We start from the raw sequence: 17631 nt of genomic DNA, 5'->3' as shown, positions 1-17631 counted from the left end.
TGAATCCACCGGTTACCCACATACCCTTCACTCACAAGTATCTGATGAATCCACCAGTTACCCACACACCATTCACTCACAATTATCTGATGAATCCACCGGTTACCCACACACCATTCACTCACAATTATCTGATGAATCCACCGGTTACCCACACACCATTCACTCACAAGTATCTGATGAATCCACCGGTTACCCACATACCCTTCACTCACAAGTATCTGATGAATCCACCGGTTACCCACACACCATTCACTCACAAGTATCTGATGAATCCACCGGTTACCCACACACCATTCACTCACAATTATCTGATGAATCCACCGGTTACCCAAATACCATTCACTCACAAGTATCTGATGAATCCACCGGTTACCCACACACCATTCACTCACAAGTATCTGATGAATCCACCGGTTACCCACATACCCTTCACTCACAAGTATCTGATGAATCCACCGGTTACCCACACACCATTCACTCACAAGTATCTGATGAATCCACCGGTTACCCACACACCATTCACTCACAATTATCTGATGAATCCACCGGTTACCCAAATACCATTCACTCACAATTATTATCTGATGAATCCACCGGTTACCCAAATACCATTCACTCACAATTATCTGATGAATCCACCGGTTACCCAAATACCATTCACTCACAAGTATCTGATGAATCCACCGGTTACCCACACACCATTCACTCACAAGTATCTGATGAATCCACCGGTTACCCACATACCCTTCACTCACAAGTATCTGATGAATCCACCGGTTACCCACACACCATTCACTCACAAGTATCTGATGAATCCACCGGTTACCCAAATACCATTCACTCACAATTATTATCTGATGAATCCACCGGTTACCCACACACCATTCACTCACAATTATCTGATGAATCCACCGGTTACCCAAATACCCTTCACTCACAATTATCTGATGAATCCACCGGTTACCCAAATACCATTCACTCACAATTATCTGATGAATCCACCGGTTACCCAAATACCATTCACTCACAATTATCTGATGAATCCACCGGTTACCCACATACCATTCACTCACAATTATCTGATGAATCCACCGGTTACCCACATACCATTCACTCACAATTATCTGATGAATCCACCGGTTACCCACATACCCTTCACTCACAAGTATCTGATGAATCCACCAGTTACCCACACACCATTCACTCACAATTATCTGATGAATCCACCGGTTACCCACACACCATTCACTCACAATTATCTGATGAATCCACCGGTTACCCACACACCATTCACTCACAAGTATCTGATGAATCCACCGGTTACCCACATACCCTTCACTCACAAGTATCTGATGAATCCACCGGTTACCCACACACCATTCACTCACAAGTATCTGATGAATCCACCGGTTACCCACACACCATTCACTCACAATTATCTGATGAATCCACCGGTTACCCACACACCATTCACTCACAATTATCTGATGAATCCACCGGTTACCCAAATACCATTCACTCACAATTATCTGATGAATCCACCGGTTACCCAAATACCATTCACTCACAAGTATCTGATGAATCCACCGGTTACCCACACACCATTCACTCACAAGTATCTGATGAATCCACCGGTTACCCACATACCCTTCACTCACAAGTATCTGATGAATCCACCGGTTACCCACACACCATTCACTCACAAGTATCTGATGAATCCACCGGTTACCCACACACCATTCACTCACAATTATCTGATGAATCCACCGGTTACCCAAATACCATTCACTCACAATTATTATCTGATGAATCCACCGGTTACCCAAATACCATTCACTCACAATTATCTGATGAATCCACCGGTTACCCAAATACCATTCACTCACAAGTATCTGATGAATCCACCGGTTACCCACACACCATTCACTCACAAGTATCTGATGAATCCACCGGTTACCCACATACCCTTCACTCACAAGTATCTGATGAATCCACCGGTTACCCACACACCATTCACTCACAAGTATCTGATGAATCCACCGGTTACCCAAATACCATTCACTCACAATTATTATCTGATGAATCCACCGGTTACCCACACACCATTCACTCACAATTATCTGATGAATCCACCGGTTACCCAAATACCCTTCACTCACAATTATCTGATGAATCCACCGGTTACCCAAATACCATTCACTCACAATTATCTGATGAATCCACCGGTTACCCAAATACCATTCACTCACAATTATCTGATGAATCCACCGGTTACCCAAATACCCTTCACTCACAATTATCTGATGAATCCACCGGTTACCCACACACCATTCACTCACAAGTATCTGATGAATCCACCGGTTACCCACATACCATTCACTCACAATTATCTGATGAATCCACCGGTTACCCAAATACCATTCACTCACAAGTATCTGATGAATCCACCGGTTACCCACACACCATTCACTCACAAGTATCTGATGAATCCACCGGTTACCCACACACCATTCACTCACAAGTATCTGATGAATCCACCGGTTACCCACACACCATTCACTCACAAGTATCTGATGAATCCACCGGTTACCCACACACCATTCACTCACAAGTATCTGATGAATCCACCGGTTACCCACATACCATTCACTCACAAGTATGTGATGAATCACACATGTTGCAACAATTTTTTGGCAGGAAGCGCATCTTACTATAATTCACCAAATGTCTGTCTGTCTGTCTGTCTGTCTGTCTGTTCCCAGGTACCGCAAAAATGGCTGAACCCATCGCAACTAAATTTTGGGTGGGTAATCCGGGGACCCCCTGGAGTAAAATAGGCTATATTGTTTTTCCAATTTTCCAATTTTTCAAATTGTTTCCCCAATTTTTCCAATTTTCCAAACAGAATGGAATAATATTTACCGATATGAACAGTGACGTGGCTTTTATTGAAATTCTACAAATACCGTTTAGATTTTGACGATTTGCGTGTGATCTGATTTAACGGATGTTTATATAAACCGTTTAAAATAAAATAAATACTTTAATTTCTGATATTTTGCCTTTTCATTTGGGCCTCCCAATTGAAGCCCCGCCCATAGGGCGGGTGCCGTTGCTGGTATATTTAAAATAACAAATGGTCGAGTTGCTTTAATAGAATTGGCTTCATTTGAGGTGAATCAAGTGAACCAAGTCATGGAAGGCAAAACTACCGAGCCAAGAAACTTGCGCCTCGTCATTGACATCAGCACGATCGTCCTGTAATTTAGCTGGAGCAGCCAAGTCCAACTGCACAGAATAGGAAATCGTTTTTGTTGTCTGGTCTTTAAACAGCTCCACAGAGTGAGTGAGTGAGTGAGTGAGTGAGTGAGTGAGTGTGGAGTATGGACTGATAGTGTGGCAGTGGGGCAAGGAATGAACAAACAGGAAAAGAGGAGAGAGAGGATGGAAGGAAACACTGAATCTTTCAGGAAAGAAGGTTGGAAGGACTAATGGAGGTAATAAGAATCATTACATGTTTCATGCATCCACAAATGTTGTTTGCTGATTGCACCTACTCGGTTTAATTTCAAAAAATGTTCTAAAATGTGCTCGAAATGTAATAGTTTGGCATTTGACATTTTCACCCCGCCCCTGAGCCGCAAGGGACAGGACCAAAGTTATCCTGGTCTCGCACCTTCTGGCCACGTGTTCGTGATAACCAAGTTTGAATTTCCGCACAACCGTTTAGGACGAGATAGCGTGATGGACAGACATAGAAAAACAGACAGAGATAGACAGACAGAAATAGACAGACAGAGATAGACAGATGGACAGAGAGGGAAAGAGACAGCAGACAGACAAAGCCGATTCAATGTTGTATTTATACGTTTAAAATGCATCTTGTTTGGTATCGTGTTCTTCTTCTGGTTGAATGTTGAGCTTTGCCTGCGTGCGGAGATTTGCAAGCGCAGAGTCGGAAGCGGCCGCTGGAAACGGGAGACGGCCGAACACACAAACGCAGAGTCGGAAGCGGCCGCTGGAAACGGGAGACGGCCGAACACACAAACGCATGGACAGACATCACAGTTCACATTATATAATAGGTACAATGCGAATAAAACATGAAGGCAAATATAATATTTCACTGTCCCGAGTATGCCGACACCGCGTGAAATTGAAGCAGGTACATGTTGAGTGGTCATTCTCGGTCAAATATTCGTTTATAATTAATTATTCCGAGAAAACTTTTCTTTCAAGTGACATACCGTTAATTTTATATCGGGATATTCTATTTTTGTTAGCCATCTAGAAGTCTTGAAAGGAACAAAGTTTGTCTCCTTTAGATTCAGATAACATTACTTCGAAACCATAGAGAAGGTTTTGATAATTCAGGATGCTGAGAAGAGTGGAATATTTGAGTGGGAACAAAAGACATTTCAAAAAGTGAAACAAAACTTACATTTATCCATTTCAAGACTTTAACCTAAAAATAAAACTATTATTAAATGAAAAACCACCCTGACGTGTGTGGAAATTCTTCTACCAGGAGAGGGAAAGTCTTACATCAAGTTTCTCAGCAAGAAGGCCACCTTTTGCTCCCGAGTCGAGCCTCATTTGGCGCAAATCACCGATAGCCGACTGGTCTCCTGCAGTCCAAAACAAACAGCTTTAGATGGACACCGCCCTTGACGGCATGACGAACGGCTCCACGGCCGATGATAAGCTTGAGGGAAGGGCGTTGCCGCCTGCGAGACAATGCAAGCACTGCCTTCGATAACACAATGTAAAACGTAGTCTACGATGAGGCGAATGAACAGAACATTTAACACTCAAACAAGGAATTGCCATCTTAAGCATTATAAAATAACCTCTTAATAGGCAGTTCAAAGTTGTTAAGCGTCAACGCCAGAAGGATGTGTTTAACTTGATGTGGACACAATAAACGAGTCACAAAACCACTGGAGATGAGATGGTGCAGAGTATTTAATGGAGCACAAAATGAACAGCCAACGAAAGGCGCCAAAAACCACCGGAACACACGCAGCCAGAACCCCCACCCGCAACCGGAACCCCCACCCGCAGCCGGAACCCCCACCCGCAGCCGGAACCCCCACCCGCAGTCGCAACCCCCACCCGCAGCCGGAACCCCCACCCGCAGCCGGAACCGGAACCCCCACCCGCAGCCGGAACCCCCACCCGCAGCCGGAACCACCACCCGCAGCCGGAACCCCCACCCGCAGCCGGAACCCCCACCCGCAGCCGGAACCCCCACCCGCAGCCGGAACCCCCACCCGCAGCCGGAACCCCCACCCGCAGCCGGAACCCCCACCCGCAGCCGGAACCCCCACCCGCAGCCGGAACCCCCACCCGCAGAAGGAACTCCCACCCGCAGCCGGAACCCCGTCCAACAGCCGGGACCCGCACCCGCAGCCAGAACCCCCACCCGCAGCCGGAACCCCCACCCACAGCCGGAATCCCGTCCCGCAGCCGGGACCCGCACCCGCAGCCGGAACCCCCACCCGCAGCCGGAACCCCGTCCCGCAGCCGGAACCCCCACCCGCAGCCGGAACCCCCACCCGCAGCCGGAAGCCCCACCCGCAGCCGGAAGCCCCACCCGCAGCCGGAGCCCTCACCCGCAGCCGGAACCCCGTCCCACAGCCGGGGCCCCCACCCGCAGCCGGAACCCCCACCCGCAGCCGGAACCCCCACCCGCAGCCGGAACCCCCACCCGCAGCCGGAACCCCATCCCACAGCCGGGACCCCCACCCGCAGCCGGGACCCCACCCGCAGCCGGGACCCCCACCCGCAGCCGGGACCCCCACCCGCAGCCGGGACCCCCACCCGCAGCCGGGACCCCCACCCGCAGCCGGAACCCCCACCCTCAACGGGTCATTAATACATAATGGCGCAAGACAACGGTTGCTCGAGTGAGATGTGCATGGAACAAGTTTCGGGAACTGAGTGGCGTGCTGATGATGAGGGGAGTGTCGTTGAAGTTGAAGGGAAAGGTGTATGCTGCATGTGTGAGAAGTGTTATGATTTATGGGAGCGAGACATGGGTAATGAACGTAGAGCAACAACGAAGGCTGGAAAGGGTGGAAATGCGAATGGTTCGGTGGATGTGCGGAGTATCGTTGAGAGAGAGGAAGACAAATGATGAATTGCGAAAGATGATGGGAATAGAGCCTGTGATGGATGCTGTGAAGAGAAACAGGTTGAGATGGTATTGAATCCCGACCCAGCTGTAAACTGTCATCGGCAGTGTTTCATTCATCAGTGCATGTGCCATGCCTCAGATGCAACTTATGCTGGACATTGTCGGCTGGCATTAGTTGGTGAACATTAAGGATCCCATGGTGTCCTTCGCGAAGAGTAGGCGAGCTATCACCGGCACCATGAACAAATTACAAATGCCTGCTCTAAACGACAAAGGACACTGCATCAGCGGCACAGCTGCGCCCTCAAACAATGATGCCGGAACCTCAGTCTTTGCTGCACATGAAAGAAAGAATAAGATTGTTACAATTGACCAAATTCACTGTGGAGCATCATGTCGTCATGGGCGAACTCTCCACTTCCAGTGAATGCACCCATTTTGTTTGTACTTTCCAGTTGGAGTTAGACAAAGCAATTCACAAAACGAAGCACGTTTGGTGACTCGGCCACGTATGTTCTTATAGATGTTGGAAGCAGAGTTCCGAGCTTGGTGACGAGGCCACGTATGTCCTTACAGATCTTGTATGTGCACTGTGCAGTCCCCAGTTTGGTGACGAGGCCACGTATGTCCTTACAGATCTTGTATGTGCACTGTGCAGTCCCCAGTTTGGTGACGAGGCCACGTATGTCCTTACAGATCTTGTATGTGCACTGTGCAGTCCCCAGTTTGGTGACGAGGCCACGTATGTCCTTACAGATGTTGTATGTGCAGTCCCCAGTTGGGTGACGAGGCCACGTATGTCCTTACAGATCTTGTATGTGCACTGTGCAGTCCCCAGTTTGGTGACAAGGCCACGTATGTCCTTACAGATGTTGTATGTGCAGTCCCCAGTTTGGTGACGAGGCCACGTATGTCCTTACAGATGTTGTATGTGTAGTCCCCAGTTTGGTGACGAGGCCACGTATGGTCTTACAGATGTTGTATGTGCAGTCCCCAGTTTGGTGATGAGGCCACGTTTGTTCTTACAGATGTTGTATGTGCAGTCCCCACTTTGGTGACGAGGCCACGTATGTCCTTACAGATGTTGTATGTGCAGTCCCCAGTTTGGTGATGAGGCCACGTTTGTTCTTACAGATGTTGTATGTGCAGTCCCCACTTTGGTGACGAGGCCACGTATGTCCTTACAGATGTTGTATGTGCAGTCCCCAGTTTGGTGATGAGGCCACGTTTGTTCTTACAGATGTTGTATGTGCAGTCCCCACTTTGGTGACGAGGCCACGTATGTCCTTACAGATGTTGTATGTGTAGCCCCCAGTTTGGTGATGAGGCCACGTATGTCCTTACAGATGTTGTATGTGCAGTCCCCAGTTTGGTGACGAGGCACGTATGTCCTTCCAGATGTTGTAGGTGCAGTCCCCAGTTTGGTGACGAGGCCACGTATGTCCTTACAGATGTTGTATGTGCAGTCCCCAGTTTGGTGATGAGGCCATGTTTGTTCTTACCGATGTTGTATGTGCAGTCCCCAGTTTGGTGATGAGGCCACGTTTGTTCTTACCGATGTTGTATGTGCAGTCCCCAGTTTGGTGACGAGGCACATATGTCCTTACAGATGTTGTATGTGCAGTCCCCAGTTTGGTGACGAGGCCACGTATGTCCTTACAGATGTATGTGTAGTCCCCAGTTTGGTGACGAGGCCACGTATGTCCTTACAGATGCTGTATGTGCAGTCCCCAGTTTGGTGACGAGGCCACGTTTGTTCTTACCGATGTTGTAAGCGCAGTCCCCAGTTTGGTGACGAGGCACGTATGTCCTTACAGATGTTGTATGTGCAGTCCCCAGTTTGGTGACGAGGCCACGTTTGTTCTTACCGATGTTGTATGTGCAGTCCCCAGTTTGGTGATGAGGCCATGTTTGTTCTTACCGATGTTGTATGTGCAGTCCCCAGTTTGGTGACGAGGCACGTATGTCCTTACAGATGTTGTATGTGCAGTCCCCAGTTTGGTGACGAGGCCACGTTTGTTCTTACAGATGTTGTATGTGCAGTCCCCAGTTTGGTGATGAGGCCACGTATGTCCTTACAGATGCTGTATGTGCAGTCCCCAGTTTGGTGACGAGGCCACGTTTGTTCTTACCGATGTTGTAAGCGCAGTACCGAAGATTGGGTGCAATTTCTTCAACTCGTTGCTGGTACAACTTTGCTTGTTCTTCCGTGAATGCACTTGCGAGTCTCTCGTATATCGTTCTGTGTTGAGGGAAGACAAACAACAACTGATACAAATAGTTGGGATGCAGCTGAAAGCAAGAACAGTTGAAAGAGTTTAAATGAAAATGTTACGGTTTGAAGTTTAAATTATCATCCGTTACATTGGATTGGAAAATTGTCTCAGATGTGTCTACACAATACACATTGAATACATCATATACGTTGTCTACACAATGTGTCAATGTCAATGTCGTGTTCGGGGCGATTAACACCGCCTCTGGACGGATGGGCCGAACAGACCTGAACTCCCTCAGACTGGCAATTATTGCAGAATTCATGCTCCTGCACGGGGCTGAGGAAAATATCGAGGCTCCTCATCTCTTATGAAACAAAACGGGTTTATTTCCCAAAACAAATAACAACCAGGGAATATTGACCCGACGGAGGGAATTTGACGATGGGATGAAAGTGTTAAATTATTAGTAAGGTTTAATCAAGCTCATACGCGCCTCCATAAAATAATAGTGCGATGTAAATTTGAAAACAGGGACATTGAAAGATCTGTGGGAGGGAGAGTGCTTGGGGGGGGCATGGGAAGGGGGTTGTGGGGGTGGGAGAGCTACAAAACACATGACACTGCAAGGACTTCCAGAAAATAAGTCGGTATTTCAAAAAGGTGGCTCTGAGGTGAATTATCGCAAGATAATTCGAGATCTCACGAGATCTTGGAGACGGCGGCAGGGATTTTCGAAGCTCCACACGGTCTCCACGTTTTCAAAGTTGTCTCTTCACAATTGTATTTTGTCGAAACTGTATTTATCTTTCGGTGTGTGAAGTTATAGTGGGCACCTTGGAAGTTTCTCGGTGTTTATCTTTCATAAATTAATCGTCTGTTTGCCGCGTCGCGAGCAAGGCCTTTGCCGCGTCGCGACGATTTGAAATCGAAGTGAAGTAATTGTTCCCATTTGTATTTTCGTTATAACTGTATTTATTTTATGGTGTGTGTACGTATATTGTGTCCCGAGGAAGATTTTCGGTGCAAATCTTTCATACCTGTATTGAAAATCGTGTTAATTCGTGTCGTGTCTTGAGGCCTTGTACAGTGTACAACCTTGAGGCTTTGTTTTTCTCTCAGCGGTCCGTCGTTTGTAATCCAATAACTTTCGTTCTCTGTTTTCCCAGTCTTTTCACCCCATAGCCGACTTCCTTGTGTAAATCTCAACGAAAAAAAAAACGAAAAAAAAACATTTCCTTCTCTGTTATTATTCTTTGTTCTCATTCGTTTATTCATTCTTATTCGTTCGTTCGTTCTTCGACCATGTGTTTCTCCCCCATTTCCCCAAATAGTTTTCACTGTTATTAACCTTCAATGTTTACACTTTCCCCTCAAGTTCTGTATTCCGTCATATATTATAACACCATTTTCTTCTTCTTCTTTAAAAGGTTGCTTTTGACTTGCTCACCAAATCTATTCATCCCAAAAAAAAATTCCATCTCCTACAGTGCCTTTTTTCTACATTCCCTAAACTCTCCTGCACTCCATCCTCCCTCCAGCGTCCTAAAACGTATTTTTAACTCGAAGGTCACAAGAAACTCATTTTGCAATAAATGTTCGTTTCCCATTAATCGTACACTTTCTAAAATCCAATCTCACCCCTCCCCTCCAAATCTTCCCCATAACCCCTCCCCTCCAAATCTTCCCCATCACCCCTCCCCTCCAAATCTTCCCCATCACCCATCCCTTTCAAATCTTCCCCCTTTCTCCTCCCCTCCTAATCCTCCCCATCACCCATCCCTTTCAAATCTCCCCCCTTGCCCCCTCCCTCCTAAACTAGCCCCTCACCCATCCCCTCCAAGACTCACCCTCACCCCTCCCCTCCTAGACTCCTCCCTCACCCCTCCCCTCCAAATCTCCCCCATATCCCATCCCTTTCAAATCCCTCCCCTTGTCCCTTCCCTCCCAAACTCCCCCCTCGCCCCTCCCCTTCAAATCTCCCCACCCTCATTTCTTCTCAATTTCCCCCCTCTAACTCCCCCTCCTCAAAGCGTCCTCCCCGCTTCTTCCCCCTTCCAACTCTCACCTCCATCTCCCCCAACCTTCTGCCTCGCTCTTCCCCCTCCTCAAATAACACCTCATTGTGCCTCACCCAATCACCTTCAAACCTTTTGTCCGCCCCATCCTTCCCTTTCTCAGAGCTATTCTGAAATCTCTGACACACCTTCAACAGCTCTCCCTACCTCTTCCACCTCTTACCCATCTTACCCTACCCCTCCTCCCCCCTGTTCTGTATCCGATGCTCCCCCTTCCTCTTCGTGAACGGTATCGACCTCAAACATCCGGGGCCTTCGTTCAAACTTAACTGATCTCTCCATACAGGTCGCTTCTGTCAATCCAGACGTGATCTGCTTAACAGAAACTTTCCTCCTTCATGATGTCTCTGATTCATTAGTATCTCTCCCGGGTTACTCTCTCCTCCGGTATGATAGACCTGAGCCTCGTCCTGGAGGTGGGGTTGCTATCTTTATCAAAAACTCTCTTCCTCACTCGCCCTGCACTGCACTCTCTCCACCTCACCCCCAGGAATACCTCTGGCTACGGCTTCCCCTTCGCTCCCACCTCTTGTTCATATGTGTGTTGTACCGTCCACCAAACAGTGATGACTCCATCTACATCTCGCTGTCTGATAATATGGACCAACTTCTATCTACTCATCCCAACTCCCTCTTCCTCATGTGTGGTGATTTCAATTGTCACCATGCCAGCTGGCTGGGTGTGGGTACCTCTCTCACCAGCCATGGCTCCTCAGCAAAGGACTTCTGCGACTCACTGGGACTGACACAATCTGTCAATTTCCCGACCCGGATCTCAGTCAACGGAGCATCTTCTCTTCTGGACTTGGTTATGACTAACTTCCCTGAAAATGTCTGCTGCTCTTCTTCTGCTCCAATCGGATCATCTGATCATGTGCTTGTTAAAGTGGACATCTCTCTGACCATTCTCAGGGAGCCTGCTCAACGTGGACGAGTCTGGCATTTCACTCAGGCCAACTGGCACGGTCTTCAATCAGCCATCAATCATCTGGACTGGTCTCCCATCTCTACCGCCTCTGACATCAACTCATCCTGGGAATTCTTCCAAAGTAAATTGCTCTCTCTCATGCACAGATTTATCCCATCTCGTCTTCAGTTGTCATACCCTTCCTCCCGTCCATGGTACACGGAATCTTGTGGTGAGGCTGTTGCCCAGACACAACTTGCCTTCGTCTCCTGGAAAGCAAATCCAACGGAAGGAAATCTCATTTCCTTTCACAAAGCCTGAAACAAGTGTGTGTCCACCCTCAGGAGAGCCAGGAAACAATATCTCTTCGTTCTCAAGACCAAACTCTCTTATCTGTCTCCCTCTTCCAAATCCTGGTGGCGTCTGGTCAAATCTGTTTCTGGTGTTTGTTCCCCCTCCATCCCCTCCCTTACCTCAAACGGCTACACAGCTGACTCCGCACGTGAAAAAGCTGAATGCCTCAACTCTGTGTTTGCCTCTAAATCTTGTGTCCCAAACCCATCCCTCTCTGTACCCACCATACCCAGTCGTACCCAGCTGCTTCTGGACTCCGTGTCCTTTCCTCCTGACAAGGTGGAAAAGTTTCTGTCAACCCTCGACTCTGATTCTGCAACTGGACCTGACGGCATCAGCCCACGGGTCCTAAAATCCTGTTCTTCCGCTCTTTCACTCCCTCTCTCTGTTCTCTTCACCCTCTCTTTTGCTCAAGGTCAACTGCCATCTGCTTGGAAATCAGCCAACATCACCGCTTTGCACAAAAAAGGTGCAAAAACAGATCCTAGCAACTACAGACCAATCAGCCTTCTCCCAATTATCAGCAGAGTCATGGAATCCATCATTGCTTCGGATATGAAATCTTTCCTCTTCTCCAATGGCTTGATCTCTGATCATCAATTTGGTTTCAGACCAGGTCACTCTACTCAGGACATGCTGCTTCTGCTGTCTCAACAATGGATGGAGGTCCTCAATGCCAAACAGGAAATTAGAGCTGTCTCCCTCGACATATCACGTGCCTTCGATACGGTCTGGCACCCCGCTCTGCTCACCAAACTCTCCTCTTTGGTATCCATGGAAATCTCCACGCATGGCTGGCGGACTTCCTCTCTAGTCGTAGTCAACGTGTGGCCCTCAATGGGTTTCTCTCATCTCCTCTTCCTGTTCAGGCTGGAGTTCCCCAAGGCAGTGTTCTGTGCCCTGTGCTTTTTCTGGTCTTCATCAATGATCTCTCTGACTCTCTTGAAAATCCTCTCTATCTCTTTGCTGATGACTCCACTCTCTGCCGCTCCATTCCTCATCCCTCAGATCGGCAGTCCGCAGCTTCCTCACTCTCTGCAGACCTGGAAAAAATCACAGACTGGGCAAACAAGTGGAACATGTCTTTCAATCCTGACAAATCTCACACTCTTACGATGTCTCTCCGAAAAGACCGACTGGACAACCCTCCCATCTACTTTCTGAATAATCCTCTCCAAGAAGTTCTGTCACTCAAGCTTTTGGGTCTCACTATCTGCCATGATCTTTCCTGGGAAAACCACATTTCCAAGCTGGCCTCCAAAGCCAGTCGCCGACTGGGCATCCTCCGTCGTGCGAAGTCCTTCCTTGGCACACCTGAGCTCCTCACCACATACAAGGCTTTCATCCGCAGCTCAATGGAGTGCTGCTCTCCCCTCTGGGCTGGTGCCCCTGCCTCACACCTAGCTCGTCTTCACGCTGTTGAAACCAAAGCGTTCAGAATCATTGGAATCTCCCGCGATGACGCTATCTCCGAGGGCCTTTCACTTAATCACCGCAGGCAGGTTGGTGGTCTTTCCATCTTCTACCGACTCCTCTCCGGCCTTGCTCCCCCAGCTCTCTCTGGGCTCTGTCCCCCAAATATTCCTGCAGGTTGCACAAGATCTGCCTGCAACCCTCTTATGGTTAAACTGCCAAAATCAAGACCCTCTGCTCACCTTCACTCCTCTTTTCTCCCACCTCTGGAATAAACTTCCTCACTCTCTTCAATCCCACTCCTCCCTCCAGGTCTTTAAAACAGCTGTTCACCACCATCTCTTATCTTCCCCAATCCAAAACCTTGATCTTTTCTACACCTGCTAATTTCACCCCAAATCCACTTTTTTGAGGTGACTTTTGGCTTCTTTCCTGGAAGTCCTTGGTGTCCTTGCGTTTTATACCTATCCTGCCTCCCCCCAGGCCCTCTCCCTCCCACACATCTCCCGATGTCCCTGCTCTCAAATGTTGTTTGTGTGCTTCCTCCCCTTCTCTCCCCATCTTGTCGACCGCTCCCCTTTTTATATACTTTGTTTGCTTGTTTGATTGATTTGTTTGTTTGATAAATGTTAGCTCTTTCACGAGCCTCGATTCTGTATACAAAAATAAAAAAATTTTAAAAATCGATTGCTTGTTCCTTTTAAAATAACCTCACCCTAAAATGCGCTGGGTAACGTGGTTATCATACTTGTTCAGTCAGCAAATAGTTTGCCCCATTAGTTCAAAATATAACTTTGCACAAAACCCAACAGAAACCATCCATGTTTGATTCTCAAGTTTATTTGAGCCGTCCCCAAACTTGCAGTGTGTCGAAGTCACAGTGGTTTTGAATAACAGTTATTTGAACCACGAGTACACCCGCTCACTACGGGAGCGGCAAGAAGGGTCATTCCTCTTTGGGGGTACATAGATTACAGTCGATCCACGGTCGGGTCTCAAGAACATTGGGTGTGTGTTCATTTACCAAGTTTCTTGTGGAGAGATCACCAAGTGGTTTAAGCATTCGATCAAGCACTCCATTCAAAACCGTTAAGGAACGGCTGGCTTGGCAAGCACTAGCTAGCTGCTTGGTAAATGAGCACACCCCAGTCTTCCTCCCTTTCAGTTTCGTATCAAACAGCAGGAGCGAGTTTCAAAAGTTCGCTACGAAAAATGCCACGGTAGCGGCAGAAAGGGCCATGTTGTTAACCCAACATTTGTGGGTTATAGAGCGTACAGTAGATCTTCGCTCAGTTCTGAAAGTAAACCTTACTTCACGGATGTCGGGATTCCTACATATTTCTTCATTTAGTGTTTTAAAGAGCATTAGCGACTGTTTAAAAAGCTAAGCATGCGTGTTTGTGGTTTATAATATTTTTACTTCCTGTAGAAGCCGTTGCTCCCACGGAAACGCCATTATAACTTTCAGCGATTTATACACGTTATCACTGCAGGAAAAGCACCTTGGGGAAATGGGACATTATTAGTATTAATATTGTTTTGTAATAACATTAACAATATGCAATTATAATTAATTTTATTAAAAGCGTCTGAGGAAAAACGCCACGATAAATCTTCTTCTTTGGAAAAACGCCACGATAAATCTTCTTCTTTGGAAAAACGCCACGATAAATCTTCTTCTTTGGAAAAACGCCACGATAAATCTTCTTCTTTGGAAAAACGCCACGATAAATCTTCTTCTTTGGAAAAACGCCACGATAAATCTTCTTCTTTGGACAAACGCCACGATAAAGCTAGTTTAACATTGATATACACCTCAACATACAACGCCATTCACGGCAATGGCGGGGAAAACCCGCTCGGGGGAGGAAAACCCGCTCGGGGGAGAAAAACCCGCTTGGGGGGGGGGGGGGCAAATGAATGCACTACAACCTTCATTATGTAACCCTGAGTCATCCTGTCAAGTTTGTTTGAGATTGGATAAGTAAGGACGGAATGTATTGGCGTCAAAAATTCATCGGACAGACGGACAGACACAAATGGCGTATTTTAGTATGATGATTACTCAAATACTCAGCATGCGATTTAGGAGCCCAATATTAATTGCTGTTATCGGTGATTAACTTCTACGTGAAACTACAGTGAAGCCGGTTCCTAAAATGGGGTTTAAAAGGGTCAACGAGAAGTCAAAAAGGTCACAAGGTCAGCGCCACTTCACACCTCCCAATTAAAATGGCTGCGTGAGCGACGGTCACATTTTTTCAACGTACTTGCACCGATCGAAGGATTCCATTGCCGGTCGCCAATCTTGCAACTCAAACTGCAACATCCCCAACATGTACGCCGAATACGCCTGCAAGATAAGTCAGGAAGGAATAACAAGTTCAAAAGGCTCGACGTTCGTTTTTAAAGAAAGAAGCGAGTCGGGGTTGAATTACAAACGCCGGCAGGTGCGCGCACGTGCTACCCACCTGCGCCTCGAGCTTGGTGCGAGCGTCGACGCGTTCGCTCTCGCACAGCCGCTCGAGCTCGAGAGCGTGCTTCACGGCCTTGCGCAGGCGAGACGTCAGGTGAAAGCGCTTGCGTGGCTCGGTGTTCGCTTCCTGTTTCAGTTGCATGGCGTAACTCCATGCACGTTCTGCGTTCACCAGCGCCAACAGAAGGAACCTGGGATGACAAACATGCAACCATTTATGACCGTAGTCCCATCAGAGAAAGCATACCAAGCTTCAGAGAAGCATCTGCACATACCAAGCGGTAGATATGAGATACAGACACAGGAGGAAGAGCCTCACGGGAAGCACAGGTTCACATTTTGTGATGCGTTCGTTTAGCTTTTCGAAAATACCATTGCAGCCGAGAAACATCAACCGGACAAATGTTTTGAAGAAATAAATTGCTTTTCTAAGCATTTGAAAAGATGAACATGGTCATGTGATGAAACTTTCAACAAGTAGCTCAAGAAACGCTGTTCAATCATCTGAATGTGAAACGCACAAGTTTACTCGCGTGGTTTACAGCACATGTGAACTTGGTGTTAATCTATAGGTTCGTTGTGTTTATAACTGTGTGCAACACCTGGGATCCACCAGCATGTCAGGTGACACCTTGCGTCCCACGAACTTGTGACGATTCCCCATTTTAAAGTTCAAACTCTTCCGCAGACGTCTTAGTCGTCGAGCACAGTAGCCTCTGAAAGAAACCAAAACAAACTAAATAGGGCAATACCCTTGAGTGCTCACCTGGCAGAATAAAGCAGTACACCACACCGACTAAAGGTATTTATTTTAAACCAATTTTCATGGTTGCTAGGAGACAGGGCAGCATGTAGAATCATACCAAAGTAATCACAAAACTTCAAACAAAAACAAATATCTATTTTGGGGGAGTGGGGGGGGGGAGGGAGGCAACCCCCCTTAGATCTCCTCAGGGCCACATTTTTAGCCCACCTGGAACATAGTTCCGGGCAGCTTATGTGATGGAGCATCGTCCTTCAGTCCGTCTGTAAACACTTGCTTGAAACTTTCTCTCCGGAACTGCTGATGGGATTGTGACCAAATTTGGCACAAATTATATTTGATATGTTGCAATTCAAATTTGTTCATGGCATTAAAACATCAGGGTCTAAGGATGTCTACCAGGGGTCAAAATGGATGCAGGATTCACCCCCCAAAATAGATATTTGCTTTCTACTCAGAAACAAGTAGATCCCCAAGGTAGTGTTCTGGGCCCTGTGCTTTTTCTGGTCTTCATCAATGATCTCAACGACTCTGCAAAATCCTATCTCTTTGCTGATGACTCCACTCTCTGTCGCTCCATATCTCAACCCTCAGATCGGCAGTCTGCAGCCTCCTCACTCTCTGCAGACCTGGACAAAATCACGGACTGGGCAAACAAGTGGAACATGTCTTTCAATCCTGACAAATCTCACACTCTTACGATGTCTCTCCGAAAAGACCGACTGGACAACCCTCCCATCTACTTTCTCAACAATCCTCTCCAAGAAGTTCTGTCACTCAAATTTTTGGGTCTCACTATCTGCCATGATCTTTCCTGGGAAAACCACATTTCCAAGCTGGCCTCCAAAGCCAGTCGCCGACTGGGCATCCTCCGTCGTGCGAAGTCCTTCCTTGGCACACCTGAGCTCCTCACCACATCCAAGGCTTTCATTCGCAGCTCAATGGAATACTGCTCTCCCCTCTGGGCTGGTGCACCTGCCTCACACCTAGCTCGTCTTCACGCTGTTGAAACCAAAGCGTTCAGAATCATTGGAATCTCCCGCGATGAAGCTAACTCCGAGGGCCTTTCACTCACTCACTGCAGGCAGGTTGGTGGTCTTTCCGTCTTCTACCGACTCCTCTCTGGCCTTGCCCCCCCAGCCCTCTCTGGGCTCTGTCCCCCAAATATTCCTGCAGGACACACAAGATCTGCCTGCAACCCTCTTATGGTGAAACTGCCAAAATCAAAACTCTCTGCTCACCTTCACTCTTTCATTCCTCTCTTCTTCTACCATCTCTGGAA

General features: G+C 47.5%; 1 protein-coding gene across 2 annotated transcripts in view; it reads right to left on the bottom strand.

Annotated features, from left to right (window-relative positions):
- The window catches only part of SRP68 (signal recognition particle 68), an 88746-nt gene that overhangs the window by 56050 nt on the left and 15065 nt on the right, over positions 1-17631 (bottom strand). Inside the window, exons 3-7 of one of the 2 annotated variants that reach the window (XM_068117972.2) lie at positions 16189-16302; positions 15582-15777; positions 15381-15463; positions 8275-8384; positions 4549-4631 (exon numbers count right to left, since the gene is read on the bottom strand). In XM_068117972.2, coding sequence (XP_067974073.2) covers positions 4549-4631; positions 8275-8384; positions 15381-15463; positions 15582-15777; positions 16189-16302 — 586 coding nt within the window. Of the gene's footprint in view, positions 1-4548; positions 4632-7905; positions 7918-8274; positions 8385-15380; positions 15464-15581; positions 15778-16188; positions 16303-17631 lie in introns of those variants that run through there. The other variant, XM_078777481.1, reaches the window with a different exon arrangement.

This window comes from Myxine glutinosa, chromosome 5, assembly GCF_964187855.1.
Source record: "Myxine glutinosa chromosome 5, kmMyxGlut1.1, whole genome shotgun sequence".
NCBI lineage: Eukaryota > Metazoa > Chordata > Myxini > Myxiniformes > Myxinidae > Myxine > Myxine glutinosa.
The sequence above is the reverse complement of the archived record's forward strand: the minus strand, read 5'-3'. Positions and strand labels throughout refer to the sequence as shown.